The sequence below is a fragment of the Pleurodeles waltl genome, chromosome 1_1 (genome assembly GCF_031143425.1).
Source record: "Pleurodeles waltl isolate 20211129_DDA chromosome 1_1, aPleWal1.hap1.20221129, whole genome shotgun sequence".
Classification (NCBI taxonomy): domain Eukaryota; kingdom Metazoa; phylum Chordata; class Amphibia; order Caudata; family Salamandridae; genus Pleurodeles; species Pleurodeles waltl.
The window spans coordinates 717032642-717055193 of NC_090436.1; the positions used below are offsets into that span (position 1 = coordinate 717032642).

At 47.5% G+C, this 22552-nt stretch overlaps 1 protein-coding gene across 2 annotated transcripts in view; it reads left to right on the top strand.

The window, feature by feature from the left end:
* The window catches only part of ADAMTS19 (ADAM metallopeptidase with thrombospondin type 1 motif 19), a 1141020-nt gene that overhangs the window by 303552 nt on the left and 814916 nt on the right, over positions 1–22552 (top strand). For both annotated transcript variants that reach the window (XM_069227292.1, XM_069227293.1), the window contains exon 6: positions 99–260. In XM_069227292.1, the coding sequence (XP_069083393.1) occupies positions 99–260 (162 nt within the window). The remainder of the gene's footprint in view (positions 1–98; positions 261–22552) is intronic.

Below are 22552 nucleotides of genomic sequence, written 5' to 3' on the forward strand. Positions count from 1 at the left end.
CTAAGCTCCTCTGGTGTAAACATGAGTTGGTGCTGAAATAAAAGGTAATCAAAAGGTTAGAAACATCATTTCTGACAAAACAAACATCTCCCTTTCAGGCGGACATGTACATCGGACATCACGGAGAGAAAATGCTGGAGAGCTTTTGCAAATGGCAGCATGAAGAATTTGGCAAAAGGAATGATGTCCATTTTGAAATGTCAACAAGCCGGTCGGAAGATACATCCTCACCTGATGCAGCCATTCTCATAACCAGGCAAGTTTACATTCGAGTACTTAACGGGTGCCCACCACTGCTTAATTTGTAAATAAAAAGGTGCCGGTGCCCAAAGCCGTCCTCTTAAACACGCGGCTGCTGCAATTAAATGTGTGAACACTGAATACTGAGGCGGCGTAATCCTGAAGCCATCTCGGGCCGCTTCAATCCATATAAAGCCACTATCTGCCCCTTCAGCTCACTCTAGCAGCTTTCTACTTTCTCCCTTTGTGACGCTTGTTGTTTTTCCCTTTCTCCGTCTTTCCCATATGTTTCTTTTGCTTGCAGCAAATGCTTGAGGCAGAAGAATAAGCCCCTGCCCTCAAAAATAAGTGCCGGTGCTCAGCACTGGAAACAACAAGCACAAATTAAGCACTGGTGCCCACCAATCAACTGACATTCAGTCACTTTCAGTTGCATAACGCAAAATGATTGGGGGCCCCTGCAGAATGTGATGGGGGCCTGGAGTCTCTCATACCTCACAGATACTTCTTGATCTTGGGCTGAATGGGGGCCTTTTGTGGGTTTTTCGCCCCCCCTTGGAGAATTACCCCCCCTCACCGTAGCGGCTACAATGGAATGTCTTACGCCCCTGGTCACTTCTTACGAAATGGTGGATTGGTTTAACATGTTCCTCACCTGGTCATAGGGACTACTCCTAACTGCCCCAGTTATCCCAATATGGCACAAATCATAATTTGAAGATCCATGGTATCTCAGTAGATCTGGAGTATTTCACCTAGAGATTTAAATTACCCTGCAAAGTTACCCCCAGGGCAAATAGCGTGGTGCATGCAACTCATAATGGAGCCCATAGTATTCCATTAAGACCATATCTTAGGAAGCCGTGAAACAACATTCCGATAAATTGCTGAGCTTATCAGTTCAAACTGTGTTGTTCTTACAAAAAGATTCATCAAAAAGAAGTATCTTATTGATCCAAAACATGATGGATCTCTGCAGCATATGGACAAAAATGAAATCTCCTGCCCAATTATTTTATTCCTCACAGTTGAAACAGTTTCTTAGATCTTGATAGAAAGAGGCTTGTCAACTGAAAATGATAATTGACTTCAGGAACGGATAATTTGTTGGGCATAGTGTATACTCAATATCAAACTGGGTGGTGGGACTAGACAACGGTGCAGCTATCTAGTATCCAAAGGAGACTGAACGTTAGACAAGCCAGTAACCTCCAACCATATATTTACATTTGGAAAAACTGTAACTAGAAAGGTCATTTATAATGTTGAATGTCTATAAAACAAACAAAAAACTAACACATAGGGTGAAAGAGATGCTGAGACTGTCAGATGCAACAGGTGGAGGCAGAAACTCTACATTATGGTGGTCATAATGACAGTGGCGGTGACTGTTAAAGTGGCAGTAATGACCATGACGGTGATAACTCCCATAGCCAATGTACCACACCACCAACCAGGGCGTTAGCACCATGCACCACAGCAGTAGCCATCAACAGCCAGGCGGAGGACAAGGGACCACCCACCATATTATGACACTGCGAACAGCCACGATTTCTGGGGCGGTACGAACGACATCAAAAGCTTGGCGGAAAGACATCACAGAAGACCAAAGACTCACCAACAGAGACACAGAGAAGATCAACGCCATCATGGAACCGGAACTGCAAGTCTTCCTGATGCTCTTCTACGCCATGCTCCACCTGGAACACCAATGCCGACGAAGACAACAACGGTGAGTATAGCTGCCTAGCACACAAGGGAGGGAGGGAGGGAGGAAAATGAGAGTGACACACACATGCACGACACACACCAGACACACACACACCATACATGCAACCAGCTGCAGACGTAAACCAATGGAATGCAATGCATAATAATACAAGAACTACAGGTTGGCAGCACTGACATTGTAATAGTAAGGCAACACCCACCATATGAACCAATTTAAGAACAAATATCCAGAAAGGTCCAATGCCAGTCCAAAGTACATAAGGCCCACATGGCCACAGGGCACAATTCAAGCCCCAACTTGATCCTGATGAATTCCACACAATCCTGTGCAGGGGCAACATCTCAGAAGTGGACAGGCACCTCAGGGGAAAGGGTGTGGGGGGCACCTCAGCTGAAGTCGGGAACTTGCCCACTGCACCTTGATGGTACTCCATGCCCATTTCCCAATGCTGGGGAGTGCAAGGTCACAGTCTCTGAGGTTGGGAACTTGCCCACTGCTTCTGGAGGGGGCTCCATGCCCATTTCCCAATGCTGGGGAGTGCAAGGTCACATTCTCTGAATTGGGGAACTTGCCAACTGCTCCTGGAGGGGGCTCTATGTACAACCGTCCCTGGAGGGTGGCCTACATGCCCTCTGCTGGAGGTGAGGGCTGCATTGGCTCTGCTGGGGTAGATGTCTCCTAGGCAGCTTCTGCTGAAGGTGAGGGCTGCATTGTCTCTGCCTGGGGAGGTGTCTCCTGGGTAGCCTCTGCTGGAGGTGAGAGCTCCATTGTCTCTGCTGGGGGAGGTGTGTCCTGGGCAGCCTCTGCTGGAGGTGAACCTTTTCTGACATTGGTTGTTAAGTGGGATCCTTTTTTGACATTGGTGGTTGAGTGGGAATCTTCCCTTTCATGGCTGGTGGAGTGGGATCCTTCACTTTCCTGGCTGGTGGCATGTGATCCTTCCCTTTCCTAGCTGGTGGAGTGGAATCTTTGACTTTCCTGGCTGGTGGAGTGGGAACCTTCACTGTCCTGCCTCCATGACCAGGAGGTTCCTCCACTGTCCTCGTGGACTGTTTGGCTGAGATGCTGGGCTGGGTCGTTGGGACCATGCTCTTAGGGCAGGACGGAGGGGAGGAGAGGGAAGGAAGAGGTCAAGCTGGGCAAGGAAAAGCTTCTTAGGGACGGCGGGGTCTGATGAAGGAGGAGGTATGGGATTGGAAGTTGAGGGAGTGGTTGTTGGAGGAGTACATCTGCTGGAATTCGGTGCAGGTGCATGGGCAGTGTGCTCATGTGAGGTGGATAGCTGTTGGGTGCCTGAGTGCCTGCGTTTGTGTCCTTTAGGAAGGGGGGACAGACAGGGTGGGAGAGGACACAGGGGATGCGTGGATGGATGTTGTGGAGGTGTCTGCTAGTGAGGCGTGTGTGCTGCTTGGTGTGATGCAGACAGTGGCTGTTGAAGCAATGCATGCAGGTGTGAGTGTGGAAGTGACTGTGAGGGAGGAGGAGGGGGAGGAGGGCGAGACAGTGGAGGCAGTGGCTGTGGATGTGGATGCGCGTGCAACAGTCTGTTGTTTGTGTGAGTGCTTGTGGACTGAAGTGTGGTGCCTGTGTTTGACTGTGCCACTCTTGTGTGATGTCTTGTGTGCATGCTCATCTGTATGTGTGCATGGGATGGGTTGGGGTTCAGGAGATTGGGACTGGGAAGTGGTAGTTGGAGGGGGGACTCTAGGAACAGGGACAATGGCTGCCATCAGAGAGGAGGCCAGAGTCTGAATCAATCTCTTCTGGGCCACCAATCCACTGTGGATGCCCTCCAGGAATGCATTGCATTGCTGCATCTGAGATGCCAGCCCCTTGATGGCATTCACAATGGTTGACTGCCCTACAGAGAGATATTTAGGAGGTCAATAGCCTCCTCACTCAGGGCAGCAGGGCTCACTGGGTCAGGGCCTGAGGTGCCTTGGGCGAAGGAGATGCCCACCCTCCTTAGTGAGCGGGCACAGGCAACTCACTAAGGGGCCACTGGAAGGGCAGTGCTGGTACAGGGGTGGCAGCTGTACCTGCAGCTGGAGTGGTCACAGAGGTGTCCGAACCACCAGGGAGCTTCCATTGGAGGAGGTATCTGAGTCAGTGTTGTTACCTCCTGTCTCCGCCGTGGTGCTCCCCTCGTCCTCCATCCCACTGGTTCCCTTGTCATCATTGGACTCTGCCTCCTGGGTTCTGTTGGATGCAGCTTCCTCTGTTGCCGGTGCCCCTGCTCCTCTGCCAGATTATGCTAAAGCACACATGGACAGGATGACAGAAGGAGAAAGGGGGGAGGGAGAGAAAGGGAGCCCTGGGTCAATTACAGCACCAACACCACAGTTGGCATACACAGCACCGTCACACACAGGGATCAGGATTGAGCACTATGTATTGCACTGGCATTAAATTGGCTAGATGCCACTGCAAGATGAGGGCCAAATAACACGTTTCCTGCAGTAGGTGCTCTGCCTGCTGTTGACCACCAGGGTCCGCACATCCTTGGCGATGGCACGCCACAATCCCTTCTTTTGATGGGCGGTGACTTGCAGAGGTAATACAGACAGGAGGACAGCATAACACATACAGTCCAGCCTGTCACACATATGGCCCTCAAATCCCATTTCCAAAACCATTGGCACACACATCACCCAGCGCACACCATGTACACTACCACCAGACATCCCCCCCACATGTGACATGATGCCTGCACACACATCTCTATGCAGCCCACCCACATGCATCGTGCCCCAGGTGTACTCACCTACTGGTCTGGAGGCCCATACAGCTGTCCATACTGGGGCAGGACCCCATCCACCAAGCACTCCAACTCCATCGAAGTGAAGGCAAGGGCCCTTTCCTCGGTCACACGGGCCATGGTAATTTCCAGACCAAGGTCACAGCAGCACACGCAGTGTAGGTGTTGTCCTGTGGAAAGTCAGGAATCAAGTGAGGTTATAGACAGAAAATGGCGGTTATGTCCGTGGCGGTGTACACCGTCACCCCCGACGCTGATCCCCATTGGCCACTGTATTCCATAGAGCTCCATATTAGCCAATGAGGAATTGCACAGCTGTGCATGACCGCCTTCCGCCACGACGCCCAACTTCGGTGAAGTTACCTCACTTGCACCTGTCCCTAGATACAGGACAGGCAGTTGCCGTTTCATGGTAGTGGACTACATACAGATCTTCCATAACTCCGTCATTTACATTGCCATTCCCACAGTCCCATCACATTAATGCTGTATGCACACTGAGGTGGTGGTTCCATTGTACAAATTGTGACAGCATACTCACTCTTGTGTCCCTTAGATACCTACCACTGTAGATGAATAGGAGGAGGAGACAAACCCCTGTGTACAGACCCCTTGTGGACTTGGCTACACTGGAGGACAGGCACAATATACTCACCTATATACTGGACAGGGCCACAATCACAGAGCTGTGTGCCCAATTGGAGCCTGACCTGATATCAGCTATCCGTCATCCCATTGGTATCTCCCCTCTCGTGCAGGTTATATCAGTGCTCCATTTCCTGGCAACTGGTTCTTTCCAAGTGACAGTGGGCTTGGCAGCCGGAATGTCATTGCCAATATTCTCAATCGTGCTGGCAAGGGTATTGTCTGCCTTGGTGAAACACATGTGCAGCTGTGCATTTCTTTCCCCCAGGTGGAAGATTTGGCCACTGTGAAAGCGGGATTATTTGCAATGGGACATATTCCCAATAAAATTGGGGCTACTGATGGTACACATATTGTGTTTGTCCCCCTCCCGCCAGAATGAACAGGTGTTCAGGAATCGGAAGAGTTTCCACTCACTCATTGTGCAAATGGTGTGCCTGGCCGACCAGTACATCTCCCACTTTACTGCAAAGTATACTTGGTCGGTGCATGACGCCTTCGTTCTTAGGAATAGCAGCATCCCAAATGTGATGGCCCAACTACAGAGGCACAGGGTGTGGCTAATAGGTGAGCCAGAGTCCCCATCCACTGTATGTCAGTGTATATCTCCAAGTGTTATCCCCATAGCATTGTGTAAGGCTAAATTTTGTCTCTCAGTACTTGAAGGTGATTCTAGCTACACAAACCTATTGTGGCTCCTGACCCCTGTGAGGAATGCCAGGACAGGGGTTGAGAACCGTTATAGTGATGCACATGGGCGAACCAGGAGAATAACCGAGAGGACCTTCGGCCTCCTGAGGGCCAGGTTCAGACGCCTGCATCTGACAGGTGGATCCCTGTACTACTCACCCAAGAAGGTCTGCCAGATAGCAGTGACATGCTGCGTGTTGCACAACCTGGCCCTCCGATGACATGTGCCTTTTCTGCAGGAGGAGGGGACTGGGGATGACCCTGTGGCAGCAGTGGACCCTGACAACAGTGAGGATAAGGAGGCAGAGGATGAGGACAATAGAACATCAGTTATACAATAATACTTCCAATGACACAGAGGTGAGACAGTGGAACTGACCATTACTCTGATTATTGATGTTTTATGTGTGGCTGGATCATGAAGGCATTCACTTCCTTTGCATCTCAACTTACTGTCACCTATGACTTGTCATTTTACAGATGTTGGTGATATGACAACAGTGTTCTAATGTGTTTACTGCAGACAGCTACAGGTCATTATTTGTATGCTATCACAGTCTTCAGATCATTTGTACTAGATGTGACTGTTCCCATAAATGCACATTTATTTTCAACACATAAAACAGTGTCACTCAAGTTGTGTTCAAGGGTGTTTATTGTAGTGCAAATAATTGACAGAAAAGTGCAATGGAATAGGCTGATGGTAAAGGAAAGTCCAGGGTATTGTTCCAATCTGTTTGTAGCACAGGTCCAGTGTCCAAGGGGCCATAGGAAGGGGAGCATAGGCAGTTCAAAGTGGACAAGGTGAAAGAGTGGGACAGAAGGGGGACAATCAAGAGACTCTCATTTCCTGCCAGTAGTCTTGGTCTTGGCAAGTGGCTCTGGCTTCTGTCTGGGTCACAGGGAATGTTTGTGGGGTGGTTCACCTTCTGCAGGGGGAGGGGTGCTGGTGGCCTGTGGGTCCTGTGGCGGGGCCTCCTGCCAACTAGCTGCAGCAGAAGTGGAGGGCTGATCAGTTGACTGGCTAGTGGTAGGGTCCCACTGGTGTGCTGTCACTTCCCTCATGATGTTGGCCATGTCTGCCAGCACCCCTGTTATGGAGATCATGGTGGTGTTGAGAGCCTGCAAGTCCTCCCTGATCTCCTGATGGTGTTCCTCCTGCAGCTGCTTGTTCTCCTGCATGTTGATAAGGATCTGGCCCATTGTGTCCTAGGATTGTTGGTAGGCCCCAGGACATAGGTGAGTGCCTCCTGGAGAGTCGGTTCTCTGGGCCTGTCCTCCCCCTGGTGCACAGCGGTCCTGCCAGTGTCCTTGTTCCCCTGTGCCTCTGTCCCCTGAATGGTGTTGCCACTGCCACTGACCCCAGGTCCCTGATTGTCTTGGGGGCGAGGTATGGACTGGGGTCCCTGTACAGGTGGACACACTGCTGATTGATTGCTGTGGTGTTGGATACTGATGGGGGAGGCTCTGTGGTTGACTGGGAGTGGGCTGGAGGGACCGACTGACCAGTGGTCCCTGATGGGCCAGGTAGTTCATCTAGATGGAGAAGTCCAGAGTTACTGTCATTACTGGGGACATCTTCTGTTGGGGGACTGGTTTGTCGTGGCAACTCCTCTGCACTGAGATTGGCTGGAGCACCTGTGAGGATGTAAGTGATGTATTATGCTTCATGTCTGTGACATGTTGTACATCCCTATCTTCCCCTCTATTGTTGCTGTTGCCCAGCCACCTTTGTTTGTGTATGATGATGTATTGTGTGATTGTTAGTTCTCCATGCTGTGCATGTTTTTATGATGGGTGTCCATGCAGGGCTGGAAGGGCTGTCCATGCATTGGTATAGCATGCAGGGCTTGGCATTGTGGTTATTCATATGTGTAGGTGCAGTGTGTGGGGTGGAGTGATGGGAGTGAGGGTTAGGGGTGAGATGGCATTCAGGTATGGGGTGATAAGTAGTAAATGTTGACTCACAAGTCTCCAGTCCTCCGGAACTCCAGTGAGTCCCTCAGGATGCAGTATTGCCAAGACTTGCTCCTTCCATGCTGTCAGCTGGGGGAGTGGGCGGTGGAGGTCCAGTGCCAGTCCTCTGGTTGGCGAGGTGGTGCCCTGCTGCCACAGAACATACCTTCCCCCGTAGGTCATTCCACCTCTTCCTGATGTTGTCCCTTGTTCTTGGATGCTGTCACGCGGCCTTCACCCTGTCCACGATCCTTTGCCATAGCTCCATCTTCCTGCAATGGATATTTGCTCTACCTGTGCTCCAAACAGCTGTGGATGTACCCTGACTATTTCCTCCACCATGACCCGCAACCCCTCATCAGTGAAACGGGGGTTCCTTTGTGAGGACATGGGTGTTGTGTGGTGTGTGTAAGTATGTGGGTGTTGGGTACTGTGGTTGCGTGTGTGAAGTGGGTGGGTGAGGGATGTATGGGTGTATGTGGTGTGTGTGTAGTTGTCAAAGTGGTCTTGGTGTCAGTGTGGTGGCAATAATTTGTATTCGTAAAGGGTTGTGGATAATGTGGATGTGGGTTTTATAGTGCTTTGGGTGTGTGTGGTGTGTGTGGTGTGTGTATGAGTGTCAGGTGTGTGTTTTTTGTATTGCCAATGTTGTGTAGTTTAGTGTATGGGTGTCCATTTTGAGCACGCTGGTGTGTACCGCCAATGGTTTACCATTGTTGAATGTCCGCCGTGGTGATTCATGGGTCATAATGTGGTAAGCGTTGTTTTGTTGGTGTAATGGTATGGGTGTTGGTACGTCCACTTTAGCAACGACCTTTGGGTTGGCAGATTTGTGTATGTGGCAGTATTCTGTCAGATTGGGGTGTGTGTCTCATAATTTCGTGAATGGATGTTTGCCTCTGCTGCAGAATGTTGGTGGCCGTCACCGTTGCGGTAAGCGGGATTTACCGCCAATGTCATAATGAGGGCCTATATATTCACAGTTTGCACATGGTAAATGTTAGAGGGTAAAATATAATTATTAAACCTTTTGATGCGTTGGATGGATGCAAGCTGTCCGACACATTGGTGCTCATGTGCCTAGCATGGCTGCTGGCCGTCCTACATACGCAGCACTGAAAATCCCCATGGTGTGGGCAACAGAGGGATTTCCTGCACAAGGAAGCAGCCTTGGGAATTGACGGAAAGCTTCCCTACCTCCTGATGCTGTTTCTGTGTTTTTGTGTATTGTCACCATCTGCCCCCTTTGGGGGGAAGATGGCGGCAATAGATTTTAGATTCCAGATGTTCCCATCACAGAAATGTGAGGAAAATGGGTGATTTCAGGACATGTCTGAGGTTTGCAGGGCATTGTAGGTAAGAAAACCTAATGGGATCCACGCAAGTCACACTGCCCTGGAATCCCCTAGGTGTCTGGTTTGTACAAATGTACAGGCTGGCTAGGTTTCCCTAGGTTACGGCTGAGTTAGAGTCCAAAATCTAGAGCTACAAATATTGGAAAAAGAGGGTCAGTTTTCGTTGGGAAAATGGGCTGCATACATGTTGTGTATTGGGCCGTTTCCTGTCACGGGCACTAAGTCTAGCCACACAAGTGAAGGACCATTTTCATCAGGAGACTTGGGAAATGCCAGTTGGAATGAAGTTTGTGGTTCCCCACAGTTTCCAGAACTTTTCTTCACAGAATTGTGAGAAAAATATGTTTTTAAGACAAATGTTGAGGTTTGCTAAGGGTTCTGGGTAACAGCACCTGGCGAGGGGCACACAAGTCACCCCATCCTTGATTCCACTAGGAGTCTAGTTTTTAAAAATGTACAGGTTTGCTAGGTTTCCCTAGGTGCCGGCAGAGCTAGAGCCCAAAATCCACAACTAGGCACATTGCAAAAAAAGGACCAGTTATAATTGGAAAAATGTGCTGTGTCCACATTGTGTTTTGGGCCATTTTCTGTCACTGGCAGAAGGCCTACAAACACAAGTGAGGTACCATTTTTATTGGGAGACATAAGGGAACACAGAACAGATTAACAATTGTTATTACCAGTTCTCTTTCTCTGCATTTTTGCCTTCCAAATTTAAGACACTGCGTAAGAAAGAAGTCTAATTCACAAGCTAGTACTGGTATCCACAAATTCAGAGATGTGTAAATAGCCATGACTTCTAAACTACATATCTCGGGTCCATTTCAGAAATACATGTTTCCTTGATACCTATTTTTCACTGTTTATATTTTACTGAATGAATTACTGTATACAGGGTACACAATGAAAAACCATAGCAAGGTGCATCTCAGTTATTGGCGCTGGGTACCTAGGATTGTTGGTGAACCTACAAGCCCTACATATCCCCACAACCAGAAGGGACCAGAGGATGTAATGGTATATTGCTTTCGAAGATCTGCCATATGAAAGTGTAGGCACAAATGGCTGTTTTTCTCAACTTTATTTCAATATATTTTTATTTTGACTGTTATGTTCTATAGGAGGATCCTCCCAAATGACCCCTTGCTGAATTCAGAATTGTGTCTACTTTTCAGAAATGTATAGCTTTCTAGAATCCACCATTGGTTTCACACCCATTTCTACCACTAACTGGAAAGAGGTTGAAATCACAAACAATAGGAAAAATGGGCAACGTTGCAGTAAAATGCCAAAACTGTATTGAAAAAAATTATTTTCTGATTCAAATCTGCTGTTCCTGAAAGCAGGGAAGATTGTGATTTTAGCATCGCAAACCCTTCATTGACACGAATTGCAGGGAAAAAAACAGATGCTTTCTTCTGCAGCACTTTTTTCCTACTTTTCCCCCCCAAAACTAAATGTTGCTGTATTTTGGCTAATTTGTCAGTCTCCTCCAGGGGAATGCACAAACCCTGGGTACCCTTAGAGTCCCCAGGATGTTGGAATAAAAGGGTGCAAATTTGGCCTGAATATCTTATGTGGACAAAAATGTATGGAGGCCCAAGTACAAACTACCCCAAATAGCAAAAAAAAAAGGCTTTGCACAGGAGAGGGAAAAGGGTTATCAGAGAAGGGGTTAAAGTGGCAACATTTCTAGAGAAATAAATCAAGGAGTGAGGAAACACAAACTTTCATAAAGCATACTTAAAAAAGAAAAGGAAGACAGTCGACAAACAGAAGTTCACATGGAAGATGTGGGTACATAACTAGGACCAAAAACAGCTGTTCAGCAAAAGTGAGCATTGTGTGAAAATACATTTTTACAAAAAAACAGTCAATGCCACCATTAAAGGACTCCGGGTTATTTGGATAGGACGAGCCTACTCTTACAATTGACTAGCATGTTAGCTTGATAAAACCAAACTAACTAGTCGAGAATTTGAGGTGTAATTGTCTGACCATAAATGGGCATTTTAATTAGGGCCAGTTCGGCTAGAAATGCAAATCTAGGTTTTCAAGGAATGCAGGAAAACGGCATTGTCTGTTATTCTAGGGGACATCTCTTGGTGGGATTGGGCCAAGCATAATGGGGAAGTAACACGTGAATCAGAGTTCTGATTTCTGATTCCTAAAGCAATTTCATTAGGGATTACTGTGGGCAGACTCGCCAGATGGCAGTAATAGCCATACCTCCTGTATTGGTGATTCCAGCATTGCAGCAGGAACTGTCTTCGAGATCTAAACAGTGCGGTTATTGTGCGTTTCCTGAACAAAATTCCTTAAAACCTCCCTCTTTTTATCATAACCCTCTGCCGCTCGTATTACTCTTTCTTTATATCAATGTATGTTTCTTCAATTGTATGCAAAGGCCACTGTAGCCAAATTAAGAAATGTAAACGTATAAAATTTTGAATTTCAAGACACGGATTTTCAGCCATTGACCATAGAATACCAAGGAACCTAACATACCAAAAACTGGGAATACCGAATAATGACACAAGTGAAACAGTATCCTTAGCTGTAAGAAAACGACTGCGGGCTTTTTCATGGACAATTACTCCCAGTATATTTTTCCTGACTCGTGGAAGCCATTCAGCGATGTTCTTGCTTTGCACCGCCATGATGACCTGGTGACTCGGTGGAGTACGAGCAGGCAGGTCATGTGAGTTTCTGTCATCAGAGATCTGGGGGCCTCCTTGCAGGACAAATATGTTTTTTTTAAGAGTATTTTTATACTTCCTTTATTTTTGCAACATTCAGTACCTCAATATCATCACAGATTTGTGGCTGTTGAGATAGTGCGTTTACCATGGCACATTTAGTGATATTACCACTGCTTATCTGTGGAAACGATGGCGAAATCAGGACTGTTAGCTTAGTGAAATATCCCCCAATTGGCACAACTCTAAATCAGGATGTATTCATCTCCCGGAACAGTTAGCCTACCTGACAAATATCTTTCAAGATTTTGCTATGCAACCTTTCTGTAAATCAGCCCCATAGTAGGTTACATAATATTAGGAATATTGCCAATCCCTTTTATCATTCTTTCAGCTTTTTCCAGCTATATTTCAAGGGTGCTTTTTAGATGACTTCGATTGCTACAGCTAACAAAGTTCAGTTTTGCATTTGTGTTCATAGAAGGAAAATCCTCAAACAATGATCACTTTGAGTGACATTTATTAGCTAAAGTAAATCTATTAAAGATTTATATCTGTTAGTATTTTGTAGACTTACAGGTTCAGCAACATATGGGTTTAATGCCCTTTTTTACTTAAAAGTTTCGTGTGTCTCTGTGCTTCAGATATATGATTAAAACCATTAAATCTAAGACAAAAGTTTATGTATCGTGACCATATAGAATCTATTTCAACTCATGCACGGCATTATTTCCATGTGTCTTTAATAAAAATTTTCAGTTGCAGCTATGTTTGTTTTTGGTAATTGTTAGACCTAGCATCCTTGGCATGGTCTCCCCCAACCTTTTACCCTCTGACTCCCAGTTTTTTTTCCTGGCTCTAGGATTCTATGCACTTCACCAAGGCTGATCACTGCTAAAGTGCGGGTGCTCTGTAATCTAAAACATGGTGATATTTATTGACTTAATCACAATTGGCATATTTAATTTACTTTAAGGCCCTTGTAAAGTGTGCTATCTGTGCCCCGGGCTTGTAGATTAAATGCTACTAGTGGGCCTGCAGCACTGATTGCCCAGCTGGAAGAACAAACACCCTGATGGACTGAGGACTCTTTCCTCAGCTGACACCAGGGCTAGTGGGTCTCACCAAGGGACCCTTACGCCCCCTGAATCAGTTGGGGAAACCTTGAATTCCAGTGCATCCAGATGCCTTGCAAGATGACCAGGAGGCTGTGGGATCTGTTGAGGGCACAGCAGAGGAGAAAGATGGCACAAGCAGTCAGTGAAACCAGCTCTCCAAAGAGTGTACTATTTTTGGGGCTACGAGGCCTGCACAAAATGCTCCTGGAGACTAGAGCTTGCCACTAGGAGTAAAACGTAAAATGAACTCAGAAATTTGGATATTGGCCCATTGGGTCTGACTCATGTAACTTTAAAGTAAGTGAACCTTGAACTCACTGCTCAAGCAACAGTGTGCATGGGGTTCTGCTTCCTTTTCTTCAACTACCACCTGGATGGTCTACTGCCAAGGGCCAAAACTCCTATTCACAAGGTAAACCCATCCCCTGGACAGTGAAATCTAAAGGGCCCCCAGACCCTTTCCCTGGGCCCCAGAGACAAAGACACAGTCCTGGGACCCCCGAAAAAGGATCACTTTCCCCCTTCCTGTGCCAGTGACAGGTGGGAGAGACACTCTCAAACAAGACCAGCTCCTGCCTGCAGCACCAAGGTGTGTGGAAGTATGGGAAGCTGACCAAGGTTACTGGGGCTCCCCCTACACTCCTAAAAGAGAAGGTGGATTGGGCTGTCCTAGGTGGGACCAGGGCACCCCTTAGAAAAAAAACAGGAAAAGAAAAAGACAAGCGCCACCCATCCGTGCTGGAATAAGGAAGCAGTTAGGGCCTTTATTAAAATATTCATGCTCTTCAGAAGGAGTGCTCCATATTGCCCTGCAGGCCTTGGAACCACTGATAATTTTGACTTTGCGGTGCCCTCAGAAGAGCAGCAGCAAACCATCAGATATTGACAGGGATGCAGTTAGCTCAGCAGCCCCCAGAAGTAACTTATAAAATTGACCTTATGGTTCCTAGTTATAAGGATGCATGACCTGGGGAGGTCTCATTAAGTGAATGGGACAAGGGATCTATGCTGAAGGCTATCTGGCTTTTCAGTTGGCTCCACTTTAGCCGGCGCTCTTTGCCACCATCTTCGGAAGCAGCCAGAGTGGTCTGAAATCCAATTCATGTTCAAATCACTGACTCGTCATGAGATCCTTGCAGCTGCCCTGCATCTCTTCAGTGTCCACTAAAAAAGAGAATGGCTTTGGCATGTGAATATCACCACCAGCCAGAAGATTTATGCCGCTCATGGAGGCCGATGGGGAGCACCATAGAAAATTGTGTTACATCGAAGGCTTCAGGCCATAGCCCCTCGCTCTAAAATAATAGGCATAAAGACCAGTATGCTATCAAACGCCTTGAAAAAGACCCAGACATTCGAGGCAGTAAACAGTGAAACATGTATTGGCTGCTTTTCTAACACAATTGGAGAAAACACCACTATGGAAGACAAAAAATGAACTCTGCTTTCCTAACACAACTCTGTTGTAGTATTTTCTCTAACCAGTTTATTCATTTGAAGAATGGTTCATAAAATCTATGTTGCATACGATCTACAAACTAGCCCATTGCTTTAAAAATTTCTTCTTTATGTGTCCATCATTTATACACACAAAATATTTCTTCTCTCTATACCTCTGTACTGCATGCATTAAATGTTTTATAAGACCAAATGGGGATCTGCACTCTCCTTCAAACATCTGTTATTATGCTGAGGTATCCTCCTCTTACATCATTGACCAGCTGCTGTTAGACCTGGCATCCTTGGCATGGTTTCCCCTGTCTTTGTGCCTCTGCCTCCCGTATTTTTGACTGTGTGATGGATTTTGTTTGCTGGTTTTGGTACTCTAGGCACTTTACCACTGCTGACCAGTGCTAAAGTGCAAATGCTCCCTGTGGAAAATGTGATCATGATTAGTTATCCAGGATTGGCATATTTGATTTACCAGTACGCTCCTAGTATAGTGCACCATTTGTACCCAGGCTTCTTAATCAAATGCCACGAGTGGGTCTGCAGCACTGCATGAGGCTTGCATCAATTTCAGTGGTCGCAAGCGGGCGTTGTGTCGTTTCTCCAGGCACGATGCAGTTGATGCGTCGATTTCCCAGCCGCAATGCAGGTGATGCATCAATTTCTCAGTCGCGATGCAGGTGGTGCATCGTTTTTATAGCCATGTTGCAGGTGGTGCATCACATTTTTCCCTGCATGGTTCCTGTGTATCAATTTCTGCCTTGGTTCCACCAGCTTCACCTTTCAAGGGCCCAGGCACTGGAGTGGGCACCACTTGTCAGGGTAGGAGTCTCAGCAGAGAGTCCTGGTGGTAGCAGAGGATGTCTTTGATGGCCCTGAGACTTCAGGACAGGAATATACCACAAAGTCCAGTCTTTGTCCACTTTGAGGCAGAAGCAGCAACTGCATACCAACCCAGCAAAGCACAGTCACAAGCAAAGGGACAGTACTCCTCCTCCAGCTCTTCTTCTTGGCAGTGGTGCCTTTTGAGTCCAGACGTAATCTGAAAATCTAGGGTTTTGGGTCCACTACTTATGCCCCTTTTTGCCTTTGCAGTTGGCAAACTTCAAAGGAAAGTCTCTGTTGTTCACAAGATCCTGCCTTGCCCAGGCCTTGCTCCAGACACACACCAGGGCATTGGAGACTGCAATGTGTGATGGCAGACACAGCCCATTCAAGTGTTAGTGTCAGCTCCTCCCTCCACTCTAGCCCAGATGACCTAGCAGGATATTCGGGCTACAACCCAGCTCCCTTTGTGTCATTGTCTAGTGGAGATTCAAAAACAGCCCAACTGTCAGTCTGCCCCAGACGGAGAATACACAAGCAAGCAGCATCACAGAATGGTTTAAGCAAGAAAATGCCCACATTCTAAAAGTGGCATTTTCAAACTGACAATCTAAAAACCAACTTTACCAAAAGATGTATTTTTAAATTGTGACCCTAAACTCCCCTAAATAAGATACCCCAAACTCCACATCTGTTTCTGCTCCTAAAGGTAAATTGCACTTAAAAGATATTTAAAGGTAGCCCCAATGTAAACCAAGTAGGTGACTTCCCCCTTTCTCTCCAAAATGGGATAGGGCCCAGTCCACTTGTCCTGGAGGACCCTGGGAGCCACAGGCTCCAAGACCCACACCAGCTGGCCAGGTTGATACTCAACCAGGAATGCCTTCTGATCATACCAGTGCTTTACAAGCTCCTGGCTTGAAGATTCTTGTTTGCCTTCTTAATGTACTCTGCCATGCAAGAATGCATGCCTAGTACATAGTCCACTCTGTCTTGTTTAGGCTGCTTGAGAGGCTTTTCCCATCCCTTTCACAAGACTCAGAGGACCCCTTACAGGATGTCCAAACACACGTTCAAAGGGGCTGAATCCAACCCCTTCTGATGAACCTCCTTGTATGCAAACAGGAGGCATGACAAGAGGACATCCCATCTCCTTCTGAGTTTCTCCGGGAGTCCCACTTATAAGTCACACCACATTCATCTCACATAGCTTTTAGGGATGCAGACATTGAATTTGTCCCTGTATCAGAGACCACTTCTTTAGGAACCCCCTACTCTGGTGAAGATACCCAGGTGGGCCTTGGCTACTGCAGGTGCAGTGGCAGTCCTAAGTAGGATTACTTCTGGGTACCTAGTGGCATGGTCCACCACCACTAGAATAAACCTGTTCCCAGATGCAGTGAGTGGGCGAAGGGGACCAACCATGTAAATCCCTATCTTCTCAATGGGGTCTTAACCACAGGTGGTAGAATTAATGGGTCCTTTGTTTGTGAGCCTGTCTTGCCACTAGCTTGGCAGGTCACACAGTAGGCCAGTAAAAATGGGCCATTAAGCAGTCCCAAGTCTTGGACTGTCCCAGATGTCCAGCCAGTGGAATATCATGAGCCAAAGTGAGGATGAATTCTCTGTGCACCTGGGGACCACCACTCTCCTGGTTGCCTCTGGTTTGGGGTCCCTGGTCTCAGTAAACAGTAGACCATCCTCACAAAAGACTCTGAGTACCACTGGTGTCTCCTTGTTCTTGTCTGGCAGCTTGCTGCCCAAGGCTGTCAACGGTAGGGCATCTTCTTTGCCCCTTGCAAACACTTCCCTAGAGGGTCCCCCTGCACTGAGTAGCTCTGTCATGTCAGGCCAGACTCCCTACATTGCAGTTCCCTCCTCAGGAATCAGGGCCTCACTCTGGGGTGTGTCCTCCCCCTGATCCTGTGAGGATGTAGAGGCTGGGTCAGAAGTCATCTTGCTCTTATGGTGCTGGACCATAGTTTCAGGCTCCAATTCCTTAACTTTGTCCTGACGTGCAGCCTGTGCCCTTGAGGTCACACACACACACATCCACCCCGGGCCACCCAGCATTTCTGCATGGACCCTCTTCCCAACTTCTACCCAAGCAGAAGTTTCCAAATCATTTCCCAACAGACACTCTACTGGGATGGCAGAAGACACAACCACCTTCTTTGGGCCAGTTACTCCTCCCCACTCTAGGTTTACTAAAGCCATTGGGTGGGACCTAGTCTCATTATTAGCATTGGTAATGTGGTGATTCTCACCAGGGATAATCTGGTTTGGAGAAACCGGTTTGACTGTCATAACAGTGACAGTGGCACCTGTTTACCTCAGAGCCTCTATCTCAGTCCAATCGATTCTTGGCCTCTGTCTGTATTTTTCCAAATTGGAAGGTAAGACAGGCAAGGGTTAAATGTCCAAATGTCCACCCCACCCAGGGAAACCAAGGTAGCCTCAGTTCAACCTCTTGCCTCTCCAGAGTACAATGTGACTCCCAACCCAACGCTAACAATGCCCTTGGACTGCCCTTCAGTGGGGGGGCTTCTGGGTGCAAACTGAATCACTTCTCTTATGCCCTGGCGGACCTCAATAAAAGCATGTCCCAGCATTCTTGGGATCCCAGTTCTTACCCTGATACTCCTTGTATTTGGTCTGGGAAGAGTCTCGGGCCCACCCTCTTTGGAGTTCTTTTGGGGGCCTGGTGAGGTTTTTACCCTTGTCAGTGCTATTCCCCTTCCCCACTGAGATGTTTGTGCACCCTCATTGGAGACTCGTCCACCTCGGGATTTTGTCTGGGTTACCCTGGACCTAACCCACTTGTTGGCTATCTTCCCCAGCTGTTTGGGAGAAGACAACTCAGAATCTACCAAATGCTGTCACAATTTCTCTGTATAACAATTAATGAGGATATACTTCTATTCATCAAAAGATTATATAGCCTATCATAAGTGTCATCTTTATTGCCCTTTGTCCAGCCCTCTAGTGCTTTAACTGAGGAATCTACAGAGTCCACCCAAGTCTGGTCTTGGCCTTTTCGAGTGTCTCTAAACTTGACTTGGTACTCCTCTGGGGTGAGTCCAAACCCTTGAATGAGGGTCTCTTTCATATAGAGATAAGATTCAGCCACTTCCTCAGTAGGGTCAGAAGTCTATTATTTGTCCTTAGCCTGGAATAACTCCAAAATTAGAGAGCTCCGTTGCTGTGGATGAACCTTCCTCATTCTGCAACATCTCTCAAATGCTGCAAACCATTTGTCTATGTTATCTCATGCACTATATGCTGGGACAATCTCTTTGGGGACCGTAGGGTCACAAGAACCCGCACTTTCTTTACTTTCTTTGCTGCCACCCTCTCTGGGAACTAGTCCAAATCTAGCCGTCTTCTCTTCTAAGGCTAGTCTCCTTTCTTCAAGTTCAAGTCTCGTCTCTTCCAGGGAGAGTTGCTGAAGCTTGTCATCAAGGATCCTACTCCTTCGACCTGTGGGAGGGTTACTATAGTTACTTAGGACACTTCCCACTGGAGAGGGAGGTCTGGGGAAGGATAGAAGGACAAGGGCCTCTCCATCTTCCCCTTCACTTACTGGGACTAAGGCTTCCTCCTCCTTTCTCACAGATTTTGGTTTTGAGTAGGATGCCTCTTTTCTATTTCTTTCCTCTTCAAAAGAGTTGAGTGCCTCTGCAAGGTCTCCTCTCTTGACATTAGCTTTAAAGCTAATACTTCTAGCTTTGCACATATCCCTCAGATCATTGATCTTGAGGATGGAGAGGATAGGCTGCTCAAGACTCAGGAACCTCTCCATTGTGCACTGGTTTATCTAAGGATTTGGGAACTTTTTAAACCTTTGAAAAACTCTTTTACCTAAGTACTCTAGTTTCTTTGAAAATGATTTTACAAACTTTTATGGCCTATTGGAATGGGGATGTAACACAGGGCCCTAGGATTTCCAATGACCCTGATTTTTAGAAACACAAAAATAGAAAAATACTTTTTGGGTCTAAAAGTCAATTGAGTATTTCTCGTGTACCCAAAAATATACTTGCCTCTCAGTTGTAAGGTGAAACACAAGTTCAAGATCTGCAAAGCTATAACATCAATGTAGCATTGTGAAGGTATTATATGTTCTGACTAGGTAGTCTTACTATGGAATACCAACACAATACTCAGTAGTGGACTTACTAGGTATTGTGTAGTGGATTCACTCCCAGCAAACCCTAGCTCAGTCCTGGAAGTGTGGCAAAAAGCAGTCAGGGTACTTAGAGGAACATGTGTAAAGCATTTCACATTACCAACATGGACATTAAGTAAATTACACGACTTGAAAGAAATCCGATACCAATTTAGAAAAATAGATTTGATTTTAATCTGAATTTAGACACCAGAACAAACTTTGTAGCTTTTGTACAACCGGAATTGTGAATTTTTAAGTCTTTAGAAAATACAGTACTTTGCAGATTTAAAGAGCTTCCATTGCAGTCAATGGAGAAAATAGCAGTGTGCACTCAGGGTGACCGGCTAACCCACAGGAGCTTAAGGTTCTGTGTGGACCTAAACCAAGATTCAACAGTCAGGCTTTTGTTATCTTGCCCAGGGTTGCAGAGGTGACCTGGCTGTCCTTGGTGCTGAACGGTCCGCAGTGGCTGGTGCGTTTTGCACTCCATTGCAAAATTGGACTTGGGGTGGACTCACACTCTAACCTTCGGATGTAGGGATCTTTGGGAGGCCAGGACTAGGAATCGATGTTTGGATCTTCACCACCTCGACCGGTGGCCTTGGGTGAAGAGGCGGCTCCTAGCTGTCAATCACTGGGCTGGTCATACCAAAGATTCTTTGCTGCTCCAATCAAAGTCACATCCTTCAGACTGCAGTCCCACAGAAGAGGGGTCACTCGAATTTGGTCTCTATGCTGATGGTGTGCTGTGGAGACGGTGAACTTCATATGGCTGTTGATTTCCTGGCAGGTGACAGACAAGCCTTTATAGCTGCAAAGGTAGTCCATGGGCTTTCTGGAGGCTGGAGATCGTTTGGCAGGGAGTAAAGGCTTGAAACTTGGCACGGGCCTCAGTCCACTCTTAAGATGCTGGGCACAGAGTTTATTTAGGCTCAGACACACAGATACTGTTGGGTCGCATTTCTTTGATCTTACCCCACCTTTACTCAGCAGTTTACAGTGTATTGGAACCACCAGTCAGGGGAGTCTTCCTTGGAGTTTCGGTGTCCACTGGGGTCCCTGTTGCTGGGACCACGAGTCTTCACCTCAGGCATGCGGTTCCAGTACTGGTCTTCTTCTTTGTTCAGCGGCTGGAGTCCACGTCCTGTTGTTGGTTCAGACATTTCTTTGTGATTCTTCTTCTTTTCCAGGTATGATCTACGTTCTGGTGCCAGGTGAGCTAGTTAAATCCTGTTTTGGGGTGCATTTAAGTATGTGAGGGACAGAGGCCAATGGGCTAATAGTCCTTAAGACTAGTCCTACACTGAGGTGATGACTTTATGTTGGAGTACGTCGCTTTCTACTCAGAGCCCACTATCCAAGTTGGCAAACCCTCCCTTTGCTGTACAGACCTCCTAGCCCACCCTCAAGGTGTGGCTAGTCCTATGAGAGTGCACACCTCCTGCATAGCTAATTTCCTGCCTGTCTCGCCGGGCAGGGCAGGAAGAGCTTTGTCCTCCACTGAGCAAAGAGCTACTTACACATCAAAGGCAGGTGAAGCCATTGAGGCTCACCACTCTGATGCTTTTCTCACTAGCCAGCCTGGGTGGGAGGCAGTGTGACCTCCTTCCTGCTCAGGCCCTTTGTCTAACATGCTGCCAAGGTGCTAGTACCAATGGTAGGAGGTCAGACTCTTGTCTGAGGTACAGTACAGGACTCAGTAACTTGTTGGCACCCTCTAAGGGTGCCAACTGGGCATTTGGCTTTTAATAATAAATATGGGCATCATGTTCAGAGTAAAAAAGCACAGTGATTGATACCAAACATGATGGGATTTGGCTGGGCCATTGCAGAGCTGGACATCTGAGCAGTGGTCAAATGCCAGCCCATTTTATCCAGTGGGCTGCTGCTTACTCGGGCCGGCATTGTGTGTTAGATGGCAGCACGGGGGCGTATGTTCTCATGCACATATGTCCTCACTCATAGGACAGTGCTCCCTGCCCCCAGAGCTAGAGGGGGCCTGACTGAGGAGTGACTGACCTGTCCATGGGCAGTAACAGGGACTTTGCCTGCACCTGGTGTGGGCAGGGTCTTGAGCAGCTGACATGGCAGCTCTGCAGTCTGTCTTTTACTTGGGGTACTCAGGGTGGCACAGTCAGTGCTGTAGTCCTGGGATCCCCCTTTATCACCCTGCCCTGGCACCCTGGGTACCACTTACTAGGGACTTACAGGGGTGGTAAGGTCTTTGCCAATTAGCCATTGTAATTCGACATACAATTTAAGGGAAAGAACATGGGTACTGGGGCCTGGTTAGCATGCCTCAGTACACTGACAGGTCAAAAACAACAGCACCTGGCAGCAAAAAGTGGGGAGACCATCCAAAAAGGGGTCTGCAGCACTGCATGAGGCTTGCATCAATTTCAGTGGTCGCAAGCGGGCGTTGTGTCGTTTCTCCAGGCACGATGCAGTTGATGCGTCGATTTCCCAGCCGCAATGCAGGTGATGCATCAATTTCTCAGTCGCGATGCAGGTGGTGCATCATTTTTATAGCCATGTTGCAGGTGGTGCATCACATTTTTCCCTGCATGGTTCCTGTGCATCAATTTCTGCCTTGGTTCCACCAGCTTCACCTTTCAAGGGCCCAGGCACTGGAGTGGGCACCACTTGTCAGGGTAGGAGTCTCAGCAGAGAGTCCTGGTGGTGGCAGAGGATGTCTTTGATGGCCCTGAGACTTCAGAACAGGAATATACCACAAAGTCCAGTCTTTGTCCACTTTGAGGCAGAAGCAGCAACTGCATACCAACCCAGCAAAGCACAGTCACAGGCAAAGGGACAGTACTCCTCCTCCAGCTCTTCTTCTTGGCAGTGGTGCCTTTTGAGTCCAGACGTAATCTGAAAATCTAGGGTTTTGGGTCCACTACTTATGCCCCTTTTT